The 23,032-nt window shown below is 39.6% G+C and overlaps 1 protein-coding gene and 1 long non-coding RNA gene across 4 annotated transcripts in view; both read left to right on the forward strand.

Moving 5' to 3' along the window:
- The window catches only part of LOC109897936 (uncharacterized), an 85,136-nt gene that overhangs the window by 52,852 nt on the left and 9,252 nt on the right, over window positions 1-23,032 (forward strand). For all 3 annotated transcript variants that reach the window (XR_004211178.1, XR_002256291.2, XR_002256292.2), the window contains exon 3: window positions 6,594-6,699. This is a non-coding gene — a long non-coding RNA (uncharacterized LOC109897936). The remainder of the gene's footprint in view (window positions 1-6,593; window positions 6,700-23,032) is intronic.
- On the forward strand, window positions 2,349-4,362 carry LOC109897935 (transcription factor Sox-2-like). The gene has a single exon (XM_020492618.2). The coding sequence runs from the start codon at window positions 2,666-2,668 to the stop codon at window positions 3,611-3,613; it is 948 nt and encodes a 315-aa protein (XP_020348207.1). The 5' UTR covers window positions 2,349-2,665; the 3' UTR covers window positions 3,614-4,362.

The following is a 23,032-nucleotide window of genomic DNA, read 5'->3' on the forward strand; positions in this document are numbered from 1 at the left end:
TACATTTTGAAAGGGAGAAAAAAATGATTACATTTTCCAGAAGGGTGGGTTATAGGCTTTTAAAAAACAATATTTAACAGATTCCCTCTAAGATATTTTCACACTCATTATGTTCAAGAGTTGATAGGAATGGGCCTGCATTTAATGAGAAACCATGTGTTTTTATTAAAACGTTAATTTGCTATGAATTACAGTGTTTTTCTTTCTAGTTTGTACATGAATTAAATAGCCTATAAATATGTTATTATTGATTTTGCTCAGTCGAGCCTTCTTTAAAAATATGTTTGTTTTATTGTGCAAATAGTACTAGTTGGTTTGGTCTATCGAGTGGTCAAACGGTGTTTCCCGCAAATCAGTTAGTTGTCAAATAGTTTGCTAATTGCAAATGCAGGGAAATTCCTGTTAAGGATTCTTAAAGATGTTGCAGACTCCCCGCTGTTGCTTTTCCCATGATCGTAAACAGATTACAAATAGCGGGGAAAACACTCAAACGCGGAAAGAGAAGCGGCTGACTGTTGTATCTCCACATCTCACCCAATTACTCAAAAGTGAAACCTTTTGAATATGGTGGTAATAAACTCTTTACCAGTTTGTATATCATTCAAATAGGTATTGATGTTTTGTTTAATAACATGTACAAAATAGGCATAGGCTATAATTATTATATTAATAGTATAGGCTAGACGTTGTAGATTTAAAACTTTATCTCGCTCAAAACTGTGTCCAAAAAAAATACAATATATTCAGTGTCAAGTTTCTCAATAGATGTATGTAGGCTATAGGCCTATTTGATGCTTTTCCAACATTTCCAGCATCATTGCCAACTGTTTTACCATAAGCGTGAATGTTTTGAAAATAAATTTGCCTTCTAAACCTGTAGTTGGTATACAAGTTATATTATTAGGCTACAGCGCACATCAGAACAAACTAACATAAACTATAATAGTGTTCCATGACACCTTTTAGGTTTATACGTTCATAAAGATTATTTGCCAATTGTCCCTTTCGCCAGCAGACGGCGCTAATGGCATGTTACAACGGGCTTCGTGTGGCTGATACAACCTTTTGGAACAATTATTATTATTATTTGTTTTACCTTTATTTAACTAGGCAAGTCAGTTGGAATTATCCTATATGTGAATTCATATGCATAAACACGTGCTTTTACTGAACACATATTAGACGTGTTAGTGTATTTTCGCTGTTCATGCTCCATCAGCTTTTGTAGCTCACAGTAATGTAAATTATCCATCAGATATGCCTATAAAACATTGTCCAAGCCTATTTTCCAATGCCAATTGTTGATGTTATAAATTGAAAATCTATGGACAAAAGTGTCTGTTATATTGGCCTATCGTTGAAGTGGTGACCCCTCTTGGTCATAATTGTTTGTGAAAACTTTTTTTATTATATAATTTTTTGTCTTGTGACGAAGTGAATTTCAACAAAAAAGATCTTAACGGAATGTAGTCATGCTTTTGTTCGGGCTGATGTACTGACAACACCCGAAACAAAACTAATTATTTGTGATGGGCATGTCTCTGTTTTCTGTTGGCATTCAACTTCAGTTGAATTGAAGCTCATCCATTTAAACAATGGGGAAACAGCTAAGATTAGCTATCCGCTTTTCAGTGCAAAAACCGAGCTGAACTTGCTGATCGATTCCTTAACTCAAAACACTTATATTAATGTAATGGATTGCTACACATCGCCTAATTACTTATAACGAATAACGTCACCCGTATTGCTAATAGCTTACTACAACTAGACTACTACTTTCACAACTATTTCTTCAACTGTCACTATAGGCCTACTGATAAAGAAGTGATTATTATAAGCAAAGGTTAAGTAGGCTAGGATATTTGTATGTGTACGTTTTGATTTATGCTCCATTTGCTTTTGCCCCTGTTTGTCGTTGAACATTAAAAAAAATCACTATATAGCCGAAATAGCTATCTTGATCTAAAGACACATTGAACATTTGATTCAGTGAAGATGAAATATCGAATGAAGTTTGAAATGTTATGTATTATGCTTCCAAATAACGTTTGAACCCGTTTAAAAATGGTAGCCTATATAAAAGTTTAAAAAGCTGAATTGGTCCGATAGGCTGTTTACTTAACAGCATAAATGTATCCTACTGTATACGTTCTGGAGCTTGTGTTCCTTCGAATTTCAGTAGAAAGCACTTAAAGTTTGCCATCCTAGTGTAATGTTCCCACTTTAAGCACTTGGAATAATACATATATAGCTTCTATTGGTTGATAACCGCAGCTTCTGCCTCAGTGCTCCACCACTGACCGCGAGTAACCCCGCCCCTTTATGATAAATAAAAGACACAATCCTGGCCGAGGGAACAGTCGCTCTGTGATTGGTCAGGTAAAAAGGCATTTATTCCCTGACAGCACTCATCCCATGAATGGTTGTCTATTAACTTGTTCAAAAAGTATCCGGAGTTGTCAAGGCTCTGGCGAAGAGGGAAAAGTAGTTTGTTGTTTCTTTGAGACCAAGAGAGAAGTTTTTGGACACAACAGGACCTACTGGCTGAAGGCAAAAAGACGTTTACTATTTCTGCAAAGTTACTGAAAACGACAAGGTAACTCCAGCTACCTTTGTGTTGGACTTTTTTCATTGGTCGGGCAAGTTTAATAAAAATCTGTTTATAATGTATAACATGATGGAAACTGAACTGAAACCAACCGCACCTCAGACAAATTCTGGGGTTACGGGGAATTCAAATGCATCTGGAAACAACCAGAAAAACAGTCCGGACCGAGTCAAGAGACCCATGAATGCCTTCATGGTTTGGTCGAGGGGACAACGAAGAAAGATGGCACAGGAAAACCCCAAAATGCACAATTCGGAAATAAGCAAAAGACTTGGGGCCGAGTGGAAGCTTCTATCCGAGAGCGAAAAGCGACCTTTCATTGACGAAGCGAAGCGTCTCCGGGCTCTCCACATGAAGGAACATCCGGATTACAAATACAGACCCCGGAGGAAAACCAAGACCCTGATGAAGAAGGACAAGTATACACTGCCAGGTGGACTTCTTGCGCCAGGCGGCAATGCCATGGGCGCTGGAGTGGGTGTAGGGGGAGGCTTGGGTGGTGGGGTTAATCAAAGGATGGACAGTTACGCACATATGAACGGCTGGACCAATGGAGGTTATGGCATGATGCAGGAGCAGCTTGGTTATGGGCAGCACCCTGGTTTAAACGCTCACAACACCGCGCAGATGCAGCAAATGCACCGCTATGACATGAGCGCACTTCAGTACAACTCCATGACAAACTCCCAGACCTACATGAACGGATCACCCACGTATAGCATGTCATACTCACAGCAGAGCACTCCTGGAATGACTCTGGGCTCCATGGGTTCGGTGATCAAGTCAGAGTCCAGTTGTAGTCCCCCCATAGTCACGTCTTCGTCTCACTCAAGGGGTGCTCCGTGTCAGACTGGAGACCTACGGGACATGATCAGTATGTACTTACCGGGTGCTGAGGTGCCGGAGCAAACTGCCCAAAGCAGACTCCATATGTCCCAACATTACCAGAGCGCACCTGTACCAGGCACGACGATTAATGGCACACTCCCATTATCACATATGTAAATAAACTTTAATAAGAGAAACTGGACTACTATGGACTATTTTTGTACAGACATTTTTGGGTGGTAAAAGTTGTACAGAACTCAAGGAAAGAACAACTTTTTCTAGAAAGTTTTTCAATGGTGTATGAGTTTGGAAAGTAGAAAGTGGGAGAGTCTCAATCAGATGTTTTATTATTGCAATCACCTTTTGTACAGTATTTATATATAAAAAACATAACAATCAGATGTAATTTTTGTAAACTACAAGAGGTTACATTTTTATAAACTGATATTCTGCCGAAAAGAAAATGGTAGAATTGAAATTGAGTTCAAGATACTCCTAAAACTGCAAACATTGGAATAGCGGAAGTAGGCCTATAAGCAAAGCAGGTAAATGTTTCTCCTCAAGGTTAATTAGTACTAAACCATTTTAATTTCTTAAAAAAAAATAAGAATAAGCAGAAACCTTTTCTTACAGGTTAAGCATAATTGTTAATTTATATTTTGTCTCCCACTTTTCATCTGTTAGAGGTATGAAGTTTGTGTTCCTTATTTTCTAATGATTTGTACAATTGATGTATATTTACTGTGATATTTTAAGTTTTTATTTCACATTTCATTCCCGTAGTTGTATTTTAAAATGTGGTCTGTACGCAGCAGCCAACACTCCATGTATATATATTCGAACTAATTTCATCATTATAATAGTTACAATTTCAGCGACGTTTTTTCAATATGCAGTTTGAAATGAATAAATTTTTGAAATTTGGATACTTGAAATTGTATGAGTTTTGATTTTATTTATCATTTGATTAATTAGATAAGATTGTCATCCTCGCTCAATTTGTTGTGGATTGTCCATGTTTTGTATTGCATGTATGTTATTCATGTTGCATCAGTATTTATTCATCACATCATATGTCAGAACTTGACAGACCTTAATATTCTGTCATATTTTAATTTTTACAATCCAAGGACACACAGGAATATAGCCTAATTAAGTTATTATAACATGCTAAGTCTTAAATCACATCTCATCAGAAATATCAACAAAAACTAAATCAAACCACATCATTTTGTGCGTACATGTGTGTATGCATCTGTGTCTAAGAACACGCGTGCATGCCTGTTTCTTTGTCATGTTAAGTCTTCAGATGATTTAGACTCAGTTTAACGATGTTTTTCATTTTTTTGTGAAATGAGCTATGCCCCTAAGGATTAAGAAGGACAACCGCGTGCGAAAGTATGTTGCCTCAAACCCTATGCTTTGCGTGTAAGATTATTCGCTCAAAATGTTGAAGATTCTCTCCAGGTAGTCGTTCATTTTATATTTTTCTTTAATCAATACACACATCATTTGATTTATTTTATCATTCTAATTGAGAACCGGTTTGGTGCATATCATTTCATATGACTACTGATTTGAATGAATTAAGTTTAGCTCTCATGTATCAGAAAACAAGTGTGACAACATAGACGCAGAGACAGTCCATGTGAGCTGGCTTATGAAGGCATGTTTCTAGTTTGGATAATATGTAGGCATGTTTGTGGTATGGATAATAAACATTAATAACATTGAGGCTCTTGATATATGAATAAAGATAGACCCTACTGAGCAACAACGAAAAAAATAGATTTAATAAATATGCCTGTTATAAGCCTACTTGTCTTGAAAGCATGCATGCACCACATCATTTTTCATTGTTCTGTTTAATGTCGCTCCATATTAGGCCTAATTGTATTATTTCTTTAATATAAATTGTTCTACTGGCTAACACTTAATGTAGCCTGTTTAATGATTAAATCAAATGGAAAGTATTTCTGCAAAGAATCAAGAGACCCAAACAGCGCAAATAATTTTCACTCAGAGGCCTATAGCCTAAATATCTCCATATTCGAATGGGCATTGAATTCACTGTTTATTCAAATTATGATTTCTCTTAACCATGGTTCACACAGTTCATGTCGATGGGCATAACTTTAAAACATCTTGCCTGAAGTGTTCAAACTGTCGTCTGTCATTTCTCCAAATTAAACCTGGATGAGATTATGATCTATCCATTGAATATAACGTTTTAAATCTGTGTTTTTTTTAAACTACAGAGGTAGATTAGAACTGTTGCTTGCCAAGGCTGGGAAGCCTCTATGAGACTAGGTCCCGGGGGAGAGGAGCTCACATTAACCGCTAAATTAATATTTGACGAGGGCTCTTTCCAAAGTATTATTCCGAAAATCGTGTCCCTATACCGGACTTTCAAGGGGTCAGGCAGCAGTGGTTAAATTAATTATTTATACAAGCAGTACCTATAATTGGTTGTAATAGCTGAACATGTTTGATAAACTAGGATGTTTAAAGGTCGAGAGTGTTAGGCTTTTAATTTAAATGTAATGGCAACACGAAAGGCCTATGTGATCATATGCTAGCCTATATATATATTGAGGATGAGCATTTAGCTTTAGTTACATTCATGTTTTTGGAGATTAGGAGAAACGACAGATATTCATTTTACCTTTAACGTATATTGCAAATACGTAAGTGGAAAACATTCATGAAAATATAAATGGAGCGGACGACTAGGCTATATTCGCAATAGTTGTGATAAGGTAAAGGGAATGTACTATTAACCTAATATTAGGCTCCTGAACCTCTTGAATTTAAGACTTTTGTGTTGGACTTTCATTGAGAGACTCCCGTTTTCTACACATTGAATAAGGGATATCAGGCTTGGACTATTCCCTGGAGGAGCAGTGATCAGTCAAGGAATCCCCTTGTTGGGCCACCACATAGGAGAGAAGGATAAAAGATGAGTGTTTAAATGTATTTTCAATTGCGTGATTTAATCTCAAAGCGCTCAATGGAGCGCCAGATTCAAACGCCGTTGGGTTGTGTTCAACCCTCTAATGTTTTGAATGCTTGGATATTGTCCCTTTTGTTATAAATGGAACTACCGAGTACACACGTAAAACATTGACAACTAAATGTGTCGTTTTGTGTGATTTAGGATAACAGCGCCGTATAAGAAGAGGACCCAATTGTTCCAAAAGGCCCTGATTTTGCTCCGCCGCGGTCCGCGCGGAGGCTGCCGCAGCTGTGGACAGCAACAGGTGGTAAGCACTCTATGTTTTGCTCATAGTAAAACCCCTCAGATAATATATTTTGATATCTTTGTGAAATGACACGCTCTTCCTGGAACGTAATAATCACAACATATGAGGGCCCAACGTGTATAAACACATCTTCATATCTAGTGTCCAGATCTCATTCAAAGTAAGATATGCGTCAAGAGACCTCAATATTTAATCAGATAACCTATATGCCTATCTTTTATTTCTATATTAGTTTTTGTAGTTAAAATGTGTATCGTTTAATAAATTATATACAAACGTCAGAGATGTGTCCCATAGTGTTAACGGTGTTTGCTAAATCGGGATCCTTGGGACGTCCCAACTCTGACCTTAACCATTTTAACGTCGATCGGGTAAGGTAAGGGTTAAGGTTAGGGTTAAGGTAGGGGTTAGTCTTAGGGTTTAGTGTATGGATCCCCGATAGCACTAACTAAGTGTTCTCTGAGGTAGTGGAATATGCGCACACATATTAGTCCCCAATAGGCTTCTAATCAAACCCCTAATCAGTTACCAGATTTACTGATCGTATGGAGCAATGACGTCACATGTACTATATTGATAAATAGAGCATTTCCTATGCTCCATGTTCCTCATTGTCTAATATTTTGTTGAACACACCATGTGAGAGAGTAGCCTATATCTTCCTATAACGTATTCTTCAGAAACTAAAACATAAGGAAATCTGGATGAAAGTCATGGTAGGCTACACAATAGGCATAGGCCTATACACATATGCACTATTAGCCTACTCTTATTTCCTTTGGTGGCATAATGGAATTTGAGGAGATTATATTTAATTCATTATTATTATTGTTGATGTTGTTTTATTGTTGTTGATGTTTTTATGCACTTATTATTTCGTCTGGAAAATATTAGGCCTAGGGCTATGTCTCGTTATTGGGCCACTAGTCAGTGATAGTATACTCAACAGTGTAAAGAAAACGACTTTCCCTAAAGTAACGATTTTTGTCGCTTTATCTGCTGTAGTTTTTGAGGAGTTGGGGGTTGTAGTGGACGGGTATCTGTAGGGGGTGTAGCATTGTGAGATTCGTTGAATTGAAAACTGTCAGAGATATCGTCTATTTTAACAGTGGTTTCAGGGGTGAATGGCAGTCGCTCCCTGATCCAGTGCAGGTGCAGGGAAGCAGGGGGATGGGGGTCCCTGCGCAGCCAAAATGCGCATTCATTTCAATAGACCACACACTGTCCGCCAGCATGCCATCATCTCTGCGCCTCTCACACATTCTCAGTGCAGTGCAGTCCTTACAGAGCGGAGCTCACACACTTTACAGCTCGCCAGAAAATATACACAAGCATGGGCTGAATGACTCAGGATTGTTATTGTGTTTTCCTGTGTTTATATCACTTATAATTGATAATGAAAGGTTTATAGCAATATCAAAATGTATGCTTTGAGAACAGATCATATCCTACATTATTTAAAACATTCTTCAAGTTCTTTTCTGTGGACATTTTGATATACTGTGATTTTATTTATTTGTTATTTAACTAGGCAAGTCAGTTAAGAACAAATTATTATTTACAATGACGACCTAGGAACAGTGGGTTAACTGCCGTGTTCAGGGGCAGAACCACAGATTTTTACCCTGTCAGCTTGGGGATTCGATTTTGCCACCTTTCGGTTACTAGTCCAACGCTCTAACCACCAGGCTGCCTGCCGTCCCACAGTCTGTAATTAATAACAATCAAATGTTTAACCCTTTTCTCAACCAGCACCATGGCCACTTAGTTGTTTTAGGTTGTGGACACACCCTAATTTAATGGATGGTGGGTTTTAAATTCTAAAACGGCGACCCTAAACTCATTGCATATTCTGGCGTCTAGGGGATTAGGACGGTAACCACTGTTCAATGGATAAGTAGGCACTAACAATGTCCTAGTAAATACAATATGCCCACTGGCCACACACTGGTTGATCACACACTGGTTGAATCAACGTTGTTTCCACGTGATTTCAATGAAATTGAACCACCATGGAATAGAGGTTGAATTGACATCTGTTTGCCCAGTGGAAGACCACTGTACTGTAGTTGCTATGGAGGCCTATTGGCACTTGACTATAATTCTAATCAAACCGCGGGATTTAGCTCTGATAAAATACAACAGTTGGTCTCTCACGTTTCATGATTTCAGTGACTCAAGTTGTGTTGTGTTTTATTTATTTTTAAATCAAACTAACACTTGAGGTAGACATTGAGAGTATTTGTTGCTGGTTGAATTTAACATAGCTCTGCATATATCAGGTTATTCACCGCATAGTGCATACTCTACCAATGATGGGATACAGTAGGCTAAACAGAAACTGCATCATATTGGAAGATTATACTTTTTGTGATGAAGCATGTCACTATGTATCATAGCTAATACAAACACAGATTGGGCCTATTTTAGAAAGGAACAAAACTGCTGAAAGTGGCAGGCCTAGCTCAAATTTAAATATACATATTGTTGTATAACTCATTCGAGTTAATACATTCTTAATGACAGGATAACAGCGTATAATGCCTTTTTTCACGAAAAACAATATAAATCACCATCTCTTTATTATTTAGGCTAATAACGTCAAACGCTTCGTTAGATTGGGTTAGGAACAATGCATATCTAATTGTGGACATTTCAGAAGGTGCATGGCCACTCCAATTGAACAGCGAAGATATAATTTAGAGCAGAAGACACGACCACTGTCCATATAGACTACACCATTTGTGACTCAAATGCATCTATTATAAGGGGAATGTATACACTATTAATACTATTTATGCCATTAAATATACCATGAACACTATTTGCGCTTTACTGCCCTCTGCCCCTACCCCTTCAAAGAGACTAAACAAAAACTTTGACCGTTTACTAGTCAAGTAAAATATGTTTTAATCTTGATGGGCAACACTGTCATTGTGTGATGGGAAATAAGGCTGAGCAGACTTGGAAAACTTTAGTTTCACTTCTGGGACATTCTGTCTGTCAGGCTTCTGGTCTTTACTACCACATGTATAGTAGGCCTACCGCAGTCTGTCAGGCAACAGGTGATAACGGACTGCTACATGATAGGCTGAGTACGTTCTAATCTGAAAACGGCGCACGTTATTGGTTAGGCTGCTATTGTGCGGAAACAAAGTTTACCCATGCGCAACAATAGTGGCGGGGCAAGTGTTTCTGCTTTTCCACTTCTATTGGTCAGTCCACCCATGCCTAGAACAATATATGCTTTGATGCAGCGGTGCAGCCAGCAGGGGTGTGCAGTACGATGCAGATCAAGCTCGAGCTTTATGGAACACTGGCATAGCCTGGGAAACAAATGAGGCGAGAAGCTCAGCGTGGGGTGGGGAGCAGGGTGCTTGTTTCAGGCAGCTTTTAATAGTTGTGCTGCTGTGTCGATGCTAACATAAAACACATCCAGTGTGACAAGCTTTTCAAACCTGATAAATAACATTGCGAAATACCATGCATGATTAAAACGTAGGCCTAGAACAAGTTGTAAAACGTTTTGTTAATGTTTCATTATATACTAGATGCTTTAAAAAAAAGTTGGTTGTAGTGTTGTGGTAGCTGGATCGAATCCCCGAGCTGACAAGGTAAACAACTGTTGTGCTGAACAAGGCAGTTAACCCATTGTTCCCAGGTAGGACGTTATTGTAAATAAGAATTTGTTCTTAACTGACTTGCCTAGTTAAATAAAGGTTTAATAATAGCATAGTTTCATTATAAACATACTCATTTAAAAGTATCACTCTTCCATTTAGCCCATTTTAGCACAGATTTAGCCTATAGCAAGCATCAGTTGGTGACAAATATATGTAACCTGTTAACGTCTATATGCCTACATCTTGGCACCATGGAAAGTCAGAGACGTTCACTAGGCTTTCTAGGCTAAAAACGTAATATCATGGGCCTACCAACTAATGCAATATGAATATAAATAACTACATGTCTTACAAAATCATCCAATTAAAACATGTACGTTTTAGATTGGTTTGTTTCGTTAAAGTGTGATTTTTATTCCAATTCGTTCTAAAATCATACATGTGACATTGTAGGACTATATATTTGACGTTCGACGTTGTTTTTGCGTAAATCATCAGCAGACGAAACGGGAGCTTCTGTCACTTCCCAGTAGTGGCAATGGCCACGATGACTGTCACTATCCAACCCTCTGTTGACAGCAATGCACTGACTTCCCCAACAGCAGAACTCATTGTTCACTTCATTCCTTCACAATTTCTTACATCTTCATGTATCCCATATTGATCAAGGACCACATTATAAGCATCTGGGTAACACATTTCGAGATTTAAGAAAAATAAACACATTAGAATTTAAATATAAAATATGTATTATCTTTAGATAGTTCAGTCATTCAATGTGAGCATATAGACCTGTATCTATAGGGAATACCAGTTTGAACTTTGAAACGGTAGGCCCAATGAAAAGTTTAACCGTATACAACTTTATCAATATGTTTATCCCTGTGGCTGATCGAGAGTGTGAGTGGAAATAAATCTAGGACAGCAGCTCGTTCGCAAGCGGCTGACTTTCTGTATGCTTTAGAGCAAAGTGTTTACAAAAGTTTGTCTGAGTACTGAAAGGGCACTACACAGGCCCTTTATAGACATGCGACATGATGCCCGAGTCATTTGAATGGAAGTGGGAGAACTACTCTGCTTGAGCGCCTGGGTTTGTTGACAGAAGAACGTAAAATGATCACATATCTAAAATACAGATGAAAAAGCTCACATATTTTGCCTGTAGGACAATCAAAATGAGAAAATATAGGAATAGCCGAATAAGATGCCTATTCAGGAATGCGAGAGACATCAATCAAATAGGTCTGCACGGACATAAAACATAAAGATTGCTGGGCTTCATAATAAACACGCAGAATTCTTTCTCCCAAATGTTTCTCCCAAATGTGTGAAATGCTGAGAGTATGGCACAAACGAACCAACATCCTCTACAAAGTCTAATAATGATAAAAGCAGAGACTGAAACATGTAATGAGTTCACCCTTAATCATTGATCATTAAAAATGGTGGTGTTAAATATACTCAATTACACGCATGACTTCCCTCAAACAGTAAATTATATCCTCCAACTACTTGTCTATTCTATCTCTCCCGCCAGAACTGGAAAGTCGATTATGTTGAATCCATACGTTTCTATGGATTGCATCACCCTAATTAATACTCAAGAGTGGTCCGTGGCTCACAGTTTTTGAATGGTCCCTCTCCTGTCGCTCTGACAGAAACAGTTCTCGAATGGAAAAGTGGGTCCTTAAAAAAAAAGTCTCTAGAGACCATCCAATGCGTTTTTCTGTGACTGATGACTCAGATGCGACAGGGATCTGTCTGCACGGGGTACAATGCTCTGGCTGGGGCTGACACTCACTGTTGGGAAATATTATTCATATATTGGTCAAAATGTATTTTTTCGTTTCTAAAACGTGTACTGTTGCGACCACACATGAAAAATAATAAAATAATAACCTATGAATTATTTTGTTATAAATGTTTACACTATCTATATTGGATTTTGAGAGTTGCACCTGTGGCAGCGTTTAATAAATATAGGGCAATGAATTACATTGGGTTGGAACCTGGAAGTGTGCTGTTCTGGGCGCTACTCGGTCACTGCATTTGATTATAAATAAGAAGAGTTCACACGCTGATCGAGTGACTAAGGGGAACAAGCGAACCATTTTAATCAGGTGGCTATCTTCCTATCGCTGAGATCAGAGCTCTGTCACTCACGAGCTCGTCATTGTGTCCCCCCCTGCGAAATGACATCTCCCTCAGGAAAGCGAATAGTAGCTGGATGAGATTTCAGTGTCTGTGCGTTATAAGCCCATCTATTAGCATAACGCAATGTAACGAGTTCTGGAGTTGGGAGGGAGGGGAGACCCTGCCTTGTTAATTAGGCCACAGGAAACAAATGTTATTTATTTTTTCAAGCCCCTATTTGGGATACCGATTGGCGCAGCGGTCTAGGGCACTGCATCTCAGTGCTAGAGGCGTCACCCTGGTTCGAATCCAGACTGTATCACAACCCACCCTATGGGAGTCCCATAGGGCGGCACACAATTGTCCCAGCGTCGTCCGTGTTTGGCTGGTGTAGGCCGTTATTGTAAATAAGAATTTGTTCTTAACTGACTTAGTTAAATAAAGGTACAATTACATTTAAAAAAATGGCATTAAAAAATATAACCTCTCATAGCAGGTTTGCCTCAAAGAGTAGACATAACATAGTATATGTAAAGTTGTATCCCTCCAGCATACGTATGATATGTTCTGTTTGGTATAGTTACATAATACAGAAGGTTACTTAAGCCAAACGTTAAAGGAGATTGCATTATATCTATCAACCCAAAGGTTGTGTGTTCGAATCACATCATGGACAACATTAACATTTTAGCAACTACTTACTACTTTTTAGCTACTTAGCATGTTAGCTAACCCTTCCCTTAACTCTACATTTAACCCCCAACCCCAGTGCTTAATTTGTAAATTGGGTGGCGCTTTATAATAAAGCATTGCATGCATATAATCGCCTTTGTGCTTGCAAAGAGCAGTAGAGTAGAGTAGAGCAGTAGAGTAGAGTAGAGCAGTAGAGTAGAGTAGAGCAGTAGAGTAGAGTAGAGCAGTAGAGTAGAGTAGAGCAGTAGAGTAGAGCAGTAGAGTAGAGTAGAGCAGTAGAGTAGAGTAGAGCAGTAGAGTAGAGTAGAGTAGAGTAGAGTAGAGCAGTAGAGTAGAGTAGAGCAGTAGAGTAGAGTAGAGCAGTAGAGTAGAGTAGAGTAGAGCAGTAGAGTAGAGCAGTAGAGTAGAGTAGAGCAGTAGAGTAGAGCAGTAGAGTAGAGCAGTAGAGTAGAGCAGTAGAGTAGAGCAGTAGAGTAGAGTAGAGCAGTAGAGTAGAGCAGTAGAGTAGAGCAGTAGAGTAGAGCAGTAGAGTAGAGCAGTAGAGTAGAGCAGTAGAGTAGAGTAGAGCAGTAGAGTAGAGTAGAGCAGTAGAGTAGAGCAGTAGAGTAAAGTAGAGCAGTAGAGTAGAGTAGAGCAGTAGAGTAGAGTAGAGCAGTAGAGTAGAGCAGTAGAGTAGAGCAGTAGAGTAGAGTAGAGCAGTAGAGTAGAGTAGAGCAGTAGAGTAGAGTAGAGCAGTAGAGTAGAGTAGAGCAGTAGAGTAGAGTAGAGCAGTAGAGTAGAGGCGCTTGCAAAAGTTGTACACATGGAAAAACATTTTTAAGCCTAGGGTCAAGGGAAAAAAACAGGCCTTTTATAAACGCATTTAATGAAATTCTACACAATTTTAGATGTCTGGAGACATTACAATAATATTTTTCAATACCGCACAAATTATTGAAATGACAGGCTACTTTGACACGGACAAACTGAGAATCTGCATCAATAAAAAAACACATTTGTCGTAGGGACATAGTGTACAATATGAGGAGGAAATTATACTCATAATAAACCTTTCCAGTTTCACTGACTCACCCAATGATGCTCAGCTCACTCACCAGCGATGGCAGATGCACTCCTGCCAATTTTATTTATTTAACCAGGCAAGATCAGTTAAGAACAAATTCTTATTTTCAATGATGGCCCAGTGGGTTAACTGCCTGTTCAGGGGCAGAACGACAGATTTGTACCTTGTCAGCTCAGGGGTTTGAACTTGCAACCTTCCGGTTACTAGTTACTAGTCCAACACTCTAACCACTAGGCTACCCTGCCGCCCCAATGCGCTCACTCTTGTTTTTGAAATGTATTTTATTTAACATTTATTTAACTAGGCAAGTCAGTTAAACTTTGTAAAAACAATGCTGTTCCCGCAATAGGACTATTTTGAAGCTGATAGCATATTTGGTAGCCTACAAACAAATTATTATTCTATTTTCAGCTAAATCCATTTGCTTTCCAACATGTGTTTTCCCACAATTGTATTGGAAATATTGTGAAAGGCCCGTTTTGCCTGCATGCTGTTCACTAACGATTTGCCTCACGTTTCCAACAGTAGGCACACAGTCCACAGCTAGGCATTTATACAATGTTTTAACAAGCTATTGATCCACTGTGGCTAAATTATAGGCCTACTGTTGTAGCATTTTTTATTTTCATTTATTTCTGAACAGACAGCAGTAATTCAATAACTTTTTAAATACATTTCTCAATGTATTAAGGGTGCTGTGGAACTCATATAAGGTATAAGGAAATACATGATGAAGTGCAACAATGCAAAGTTGCAGGGTTATGTCTATCAGAGAAGAGAGAGATCATAGAAAGCGAATCTCATTCTAGTTCCGTGAGAGATACAGGCGCACTTCCCTCTCTCACCACAGCAATGGCCACGCGTTGGTCTTAACAGACTACAATGTTGCCAAACCATAAAACCGGGCCGGCCGAGCACGACCAATTCTTAGAACATCAGGCACGTTTTCACATTACGTGTTTTAGGGGCCAGATAATGACAGAAGATGAAACTTGATTGGTTGAACTTAACTCTGATTTTATTAGAATTTTTACATTGCAAACAGTGAACATAGTTTTTCATGCCAAGAGGAGGTACTGGATTCTGACAAATGGGTTCCGGGAAAGAAACAGAAAAAACGTAGAGGAGAAGGATTCTGTTCTGCAGGATCCAGCTCAAATCAAGTACTGCCTAAACTTAACCCCTAATCCAGTGTCTCCCAAACTCGTCTTAAGGACCCCAAGGGGTGCACGTTTTGTTTTTTGGCCCTAACACTACAAAGCTTGACGATTAGTTGATTATCTGAATAAGCTGTGTAATGAGAGGGCAAAAAACGAAACGTGCACCCCTTGGGGTCCAGAGGACCGAGTTTGGGAAACCCTGCCCTAACCCCTAATGTAGGCCACACATATGCTAAGATATCATATGAAATGGATGATGGACATCCACAAATTAATATGTACCAGACGAAACATAACGCTCCATATTCATTGGAGGGAGACACATTTACCTTTACTATGTTAAGTCGACTCCTGGGTCAAGGTTGTCAATGTCCATAGTTGTAGGCCAAGAAGTAAACAGTAATGCCCTCTATTTCCATGGCTCATTGCTCAACTCATGAAACGTAATGGCCATATGAAGCAAGGCCACAAAGATGACATGGTGTCAGACCAAGTTGTGACTTCAAGAGGAGATGAAGATCCAGGACAGCTGGACCACTCTTATCGATTTTGTGACAGCTTGTGTCATTTAACGTTTTGCCCGATGACACGCGGGACATTAACCCATGAGCACCTTCTACTCTGCGTGCATCCAATCACAATCACAACATCACTCCATCACACAGTCGCCCCGGGTGAGTGCACTCAAGGCTTGTAGCTCAGATGTTAATATAATCGATCCTTGTGGTAATGAAGTGTACATTAAAGTATCTAGTTAGAATGACGTTTTCGCAGTCTACTTAGCTTTATTTGGTCGTGCATTGCGCTGAAAAATGTGTTCGCGCTCGCCAAGTGACCAGTCATGTAAAACGCAAAACATTCCAGTCCACAAGGACAGTCTGAGAAAGGAAAATGAGTTAAAGAAAAGGATCAATTGATCAAATCATTATTGACAGGGAATGGAAAAGAAAACATTTGAACATTGCAGTTATTGATTAATCGTGTTAGCTTTCACTGACACAGTTTCAATGCTCTAGATGTCAGGACTTCTGATTGACTTGAACTTTAGGCCAGTGTAAGAAGCAGCTCAAAGGATGACCCTTAGGCGATTATGTAGCCTTCCATGGGATACATTGAATTCATTGAAAAGTTGAAAACCGAATGGATCCCAACCCTCTTTGTCACATAAGTGTATAAAGTCAAGTGACTGTTGTGAAATTGTGGTTTAATAAGAGAATGATGTCGATGTTCTTTCAGATGAGTGTGATTATACAAATCAGTCTTTGTAAATTCCCCTTTTGATAGTCCAGTTTGATGAAGCACTATGAGCGAAAGTTTGCTCTGAATCTTGGACAGGAACAATCACTAAACACAAAGATTAGGGGGACTCAGTTTTATTCAGCCTAATTTTATTCACATTTATAGACAATACAAAATGGAAAGACAGCAATGATATTCAATAACAGTTATGCAGACATGGGGAGGAGAGCAGAGGGGCATTTCACCACATTAACGCCACAAGAAATGGCACAAAAACATAGCTTAATCCCCCAAAACAACAACAAAAACATAGCTTAATCCCCCAAAACAACAGCAAAAACATAGCTTAATCCCCCAAAACAACAGCAAAAACATAGCTTAATCCCCCAAAACAACAGCAAAAACATAGCTTAATCCCCCAAAACAACAACAAAAACATAGCTTAATCCCCCAAAACAACAACAAAAACATAGCTTAATCCCCCAAAACAACAACAAAAACATAGCTTAATCCCCAAAACAACAACAAAAACAACCACAGCCATAGTTACATAAACAAATGCAAATTTTTATAAATAATAAACTATCAATATAATGATCTATTACATTACACAGTTGAAGAAATCCAACCTAAATGCTCAATAAATCACAATAGGCACCCTGTAAAAAAGGACATTCAGAGAAAATAAGGAAATGCAACTTTTTTGCCCAGTAAATTATGGAGAGAAGATCTGGTCCCACTTGTTTCAGTAGCCCAAGTAGGATAAAGCTTGGAGTGCCTCGTCACCGTGGAAACTGCCAGAACAATTCAGTTGAAGTTAGAGGAGGTCAGCTTGCAGGGTCATCAGCTCCAGCCTGCCTGTGCAAACTTCTGTTGGGCTGGGGACTTTTTAGTGGGCATGTTAGCCTGGGCCTAGCCCTGGGTGGTAAGCAATTCTAAGTCTGATATAATTTTTTTGAGTCAGTTCGCAGCCTAGGCTCTCCAGGTGGCCTGTGAAATCGATTTTAACCCTGTGACCCTGTCTAGCAGAGGCATGGTTGACAACCTGAGTAAGAATTTAGTTGGCACTGACAGATCTCCACAGATTTCAGTAAGGGGTGGGAGGGGAGGGGCAGGGCAGGGGAGGTTATGGGTGTGCTAGAAGTGCTCATTAAAAGTTTTCAGCAGTTAGGAGAGAGTTGGTGTGTGTGTGTAGCACAGAGCTGCTGTTCTATTTAATCAGCTTAGGGTTGTGTCAGTTTGTTGCGTTACTTGTCACTGGAGTTCACTGATCTATACAGAAGATTGACAGTCTTTTTTTGAGATGTTTGATTGAGAGCCATTTGCCAATAGATTATTGTAAGGTTATCAGGGTGCTCATGCAGTTCTGAAAGTCCCCATTTGCCCTCTTCACTTGAACAAGAAAAAATAAATAAACCCCACAAATTATATATATATATATATGTACAGTACCAGTCAAAAGTTTGGACACACCTACTCATTCAAGGGTTTTTCTTTATTTTTTTACTATTTTCTACCTTGTAGAATAATAGTGAAGAAATCAAAACTATGAAATAGCACAAATGGAATCATGTAGTAACCAAAAAAGTGTTAAACAAATCAAAATATATTTTATATTTGAGATTCTTCAAAGTAGCCACTCTTTGCCTTGATGACAGCTTTGGACACTCTTGGCATTCTCTCAGCCAGCTTCAACTTGAATTATTTTTAACAGTCTTGTAGGAGTTCCCACATATGATGAGCACTTATTGGCTGCTTTTCCTTCACTCTGCGGTCCAACTCATCCCAAACTATCTCAATTAGGTTGATGTCGGGTGATTGTGGAGGCCAGGTCATCTGATGCAGCATTCCATTCCTCTCCTTCTTGGTCAAATAGCACTTACACAACCTGAAGGTGTGTTGGGTCATTGTCCTGTTTAAAAACAAAAGATAGTCCCACTAAATGCAAACCAGACGGGATAGCGTATCGCTGCAGAATGCTGTTGTAGCCATGCTGGTTAAGTGTGCCTTGAATTCTAAATAAATCCCAGACAGTGTCACCAGCAAAGCACACCCACACCATCACACCTCTTCTATGCTTCACTGTGGGAACCACACATGCGTAGATCATCCATTCACCTACTCTGCGTTTCACAAAGACACGGCGGTTGAAACCAAAAATCTCAAATTTGGACTCATCAGACCAAACAACAGATTTCTACCGGTCTAATGTCCATGGCTTGTGTTTCTTGGCACGAGCAATTCTCTTCTTCTTATTGGTGTCCATTAGTAGTGGTTTCTTTGTTGCAATTCAATCATGAAGGCCTGATTCACGCAGTCTCATCTGAACAGTTGACGTTGAGATGTCTGTTACTTGAACTCTGTGAAGAATTAGTTTGGGCTGCAATTTCTGAGGCTGGTAACTCTTTCTTTCCTGTGGCGGTCCTCAAGAGAGCCAGTTTCATCATATCGCTTGATGGTTTTTGCGACAGCACTTAAAGAAACGTTAAAAGTTCTTGAAATTTTCCGCATTGACTGACTTATGTCTTAAAGTAGTGATGGACTGTCGTTTCTCTTTGCTTATTTGAGCTGTTCTTGCCATAATATGGACTTGGTCTTTTACCAAAGAGGGGTTGGATTAAATGCAGAAGACACATTTCAGTTGAAGGCATTCAATTGTACAACTGACTAGGTATCCCCCTTTCCCCTGACTAGGTATCCCCCTTCCCCTTGACTAGGTATCCCCCTTTCCCTTGACTAGGTATCCCCCTTTTTAATTTTTAATTTCACCTTTATTTAACCAGGTAGGCCAGTTGAGAACACGTTCTCATTTACACCTGCTACTTGGCCAAGATAAAGCAAAGCAGTGCAACAAAAAGAACAACACAGAGTTACACATAAACAAACGTACATTCAATAACACAATAGCACAATAACACAACAATTCTGTATACCCCCTACCTTGTCACAACACAATTGATTGGCTCAAACGCATTAAGAAGGAAAGAAATTCCACAAATGAACTTTTAACAAGGCACACCTGTTAATTGAAATGCATTCCAGGTGACTACCTCATGAAGCTGGTTGAGAGAATACCAAGCGTGTGCCAAATCAAATCAAATGAATTTATATAGCCCTTATTACATCAGCTGATATACCAACGTGCTGTACAGAAACCCAGCCTAAAACCACAAACAGCAAGCAATGCATGTGTAGAAGCACGGTAGCTAGGAAAAACTCCCTAGAAAGGCAAAAACCTAGGGAGGAACCAGGCTATGAGGAGTGGCCACTCCTCTTCTCTTCTGGCTGTGCCAGGTGGAGATTATAACAGAACATGGCCAAGATGTTCAAATGTTCATTAATGACCAGCATGGTCAAATAATAGTAATTTTTTTATTTTATTTTACCAGGCAAGTCAGTTAAGAACAAATTCTTATTTTCAATGACGGCCTAGGAACAGTGGGTTAACTGCCTGTTCAAGGGCAGAACGACAGATTTGTACCTTGTCAGCTCGGGGGTTTGAACTTGCAACCTTCCGGTCACTAGCCCAACGCTCTAACCACTAGGCTACCCTGCCGCCCCAGTGAACAGGTCAGGGTTCCATAGTCGCAGGCAGAACCGTTGAAACTGGAGCAGCAGCACAGCCAGGTGGACTGGGGACAACAAGGAGTCATCATGCCAGGTAGTCCTGAGGCATGGTCCTCAAAAAAAAAGAAAGAAAGAAAGAAAGAAAGAAAGAAAGAAAGAAAGAAAGAAAGAAAGAAAGAAAGAAAGAAAGAAAGAAAGAAAGAAAGAAAGAAAGAAAGAAAAAGAGAATTAGAGAGAGCATACTTATATTCACACAGAACATCAGATAAGACAGGAGAAATACTCCAGATATAACAGACTAACCCTAGCCCCCCAACACATAAACTACTACAGCGTAAATACTGGAGGCTGAGACAGGAGAGGTCAGGAGACACTGTGGCCCCATCCGATGATACCCCCAGACAGGGCCAAACAGGCAGGATTTAACCCCACCCACTTTGCCAAAGCACAGCCCCCACATCACTAGAGGGATATCTTCAACCACCAACTTACCATCCTGAGACAAGGCCGAGTATAGCCCACAAAGATCTCCGCCAAGGCACAACCCAAGGGGGGGCGCCAACCCAGACAGGAAGACCACGTCAGTGACTCAACCCACTCAAGTGACGCACCACTCCTAGGAACAGCATGGACGAGCACCAGTAAACCAGTGACTCAGCCCCTGTAATAGGGTTAGAGGCAGAGCATCCCAGTGGAAAGAGGGGAACCAGCCAGGCAGAGACAGCAAGGGCGGTTCGTTGCTCCATTGCCTTTCCGTTCACCTTCACACTCCTGGGCCAGACGACACTCAGTCATAGGACCCACTGAAGAGATGAGTCTTCAGTAAAGACTTAAAGTTTGAGACCGAGTCTGCGTCTCTCACATGGGTAGGCAGACCATTCCATAAAAATGGAGCTCAATAGGAGAAAGCCTATTGTGCCTCCAGCTGTTTGCAAGGAAATTCTAGGGACAATTAGGAGGCCTGCACCTTGTGACCGTAACGTGTACGTATGTATGGCAGGACCAAATCGGAAAGATAGGTAGGAGCAAGCCCATGTAATGTTTTGTAGGTTAGCAGTAAAACCTTGAAATCAGCCCTTGCCTTAACAGGAAGCCAGTGTAGAGAGGTTTGCACTGGAGTAATATGATCACATTTTGTGGTTCTAGTCAGGATTCCAGCCGTATTTAGCACTAACTGAAGTTTATTTAGTGCTTTATCCGGGTAGCCGGAAAATGGAGCATTGCAGTAGTCTAACCTAGAAGTAACAAACGCATGGATACATTTTTCAGCATCATTTTTGGTCAGAAAATTTCAGATTTTTGCAATGTTACGTAAATGGATAAAAGCTGTCCTTGAAACAGTCTTGATATGTTCGTCAAACGAGAGATCAGGGTCCAGAGCAAAGCTGTCATTAAGACAAAGGGTACTTTAAAGAATCTCAAATATAAAATATATTTGGATTTGTTTAACACTTTTTTGCTACCTACATGATTCCATGTGTTGTTTCATAGTTTTGATATCTTTACTATTATTCTACAAAATAGAAAATAGTAAAAATAAAGAAAAACCCTTGAATGAGTAGGCGTGTACAAACCTTTGACAGGTACTGTATATTGTTGTCATATTGAGTTGTGTATTAAATCAATGACATGAATAAATATGTCTATATTTGGTGATGAACTTAACTGATTGAGTGTACATAAGTTAGTAAAATACCAATATCTAACCTTCACAATACTAATGTTTTTAGAATGGTCATGTATGCTTCCGACTTAGAAACCATTGATTTTCCATGACATAGTTTTGTTTGGTTACACGTCTTCCCATGTGGATTGAGGATATGGATTCCTCTCTCAGAGGGTAGTGGTGCTCATTGCCCTGCAAATAAGTGTCAACTTGTTCAGTGATTTTGAAATTGTCATGGCGAGTCCCACAGGAGCATGTGTGAATAAAGGGCAGCTCTTCACAGCCTATTTCTGCTGTCTCATTGGTCCTGGATATGCCCCATGGCCTCCCAAATGATGCCATTTGTCACATGTTTAACAGATTGATACTCCCTAGACTCGAGGGTGGCGTGTGTGTGTGTGTGTGTGTGTGTGTGTTGGGGGGGAGGGGGTGATAGAGAGATAGGCTTTGAGGGAGGACACTAGTCTAAGTGCCTGAGGATGCTATTGTGATTGATTGTTTGAGTGGGACCTTAATGATGCTTCTGAGAGCTGGTATCATCCCAACAGTTTTCCTCTTCCAGTAGGGAAGAGAGTGTATCCCTATAACTGGAAAAACACTCGCTGGTTTATTTGGAAGAGATGACACTCATGGAGTGTTTCACTATTATTTTCAAACTGAATGGATTCAGCAACAGTATCCTACATTTGAACTCAGTCCAGAGGGAGAACCTCTCTTACTTTAGCCTCTTGTCTAATCAATCACCCACAAAAGAGTCCTGAGTCATGTGTTCCTATGCAAATGTTTCTGCAAACACTGAAGGGTAAGCTAACCTTACATTACCTGTGTCTTATAACTCCATCCTGATGGAAAACCTGTCATTCCCCCTCTCCTCTCACATTCAGATACCAATACCAACATGGCCACATCATTCATGTCTTCTGCAATTACATAACGGTTTGTCATTGAGATATGTAATGCCTATCATAATCTCAGCCACATTTAGATGCTGTTTGTCATAATGTTTCAGTATTTGTTTGTTAAAATGTGAGAAGTGGTTGGTCAGCGTCAGAGACTAACAGTGTAAGTGCCAGGTCCACTTGTAAGAGGCTTCATGAAAAGTGTTTGTGGCAGCAGTAATATTTTTCTGATTACCTTTTGGATTTATTGGTAACACACAGCTGTGTGCCTGTGTGCCTGTGTGAGTATG

Source organism: Oncorhynchus kisutch, linkage group LG10, assembly GCF_002021735.2.
Source record: "Oncorhynchus kisutch isolate 150728-3 linkage group LG10, Okis_V2, whole genome shotgun sequence".
In the NCBI taxonomy this organism is placed as follows: domain Eukaryota; kingdom Metazoa; phylum Chordata; class Actinopteri; order Salmoniformes; family Salmonidae; genus Oncorhynchus; species Oncorhynchus kisutch.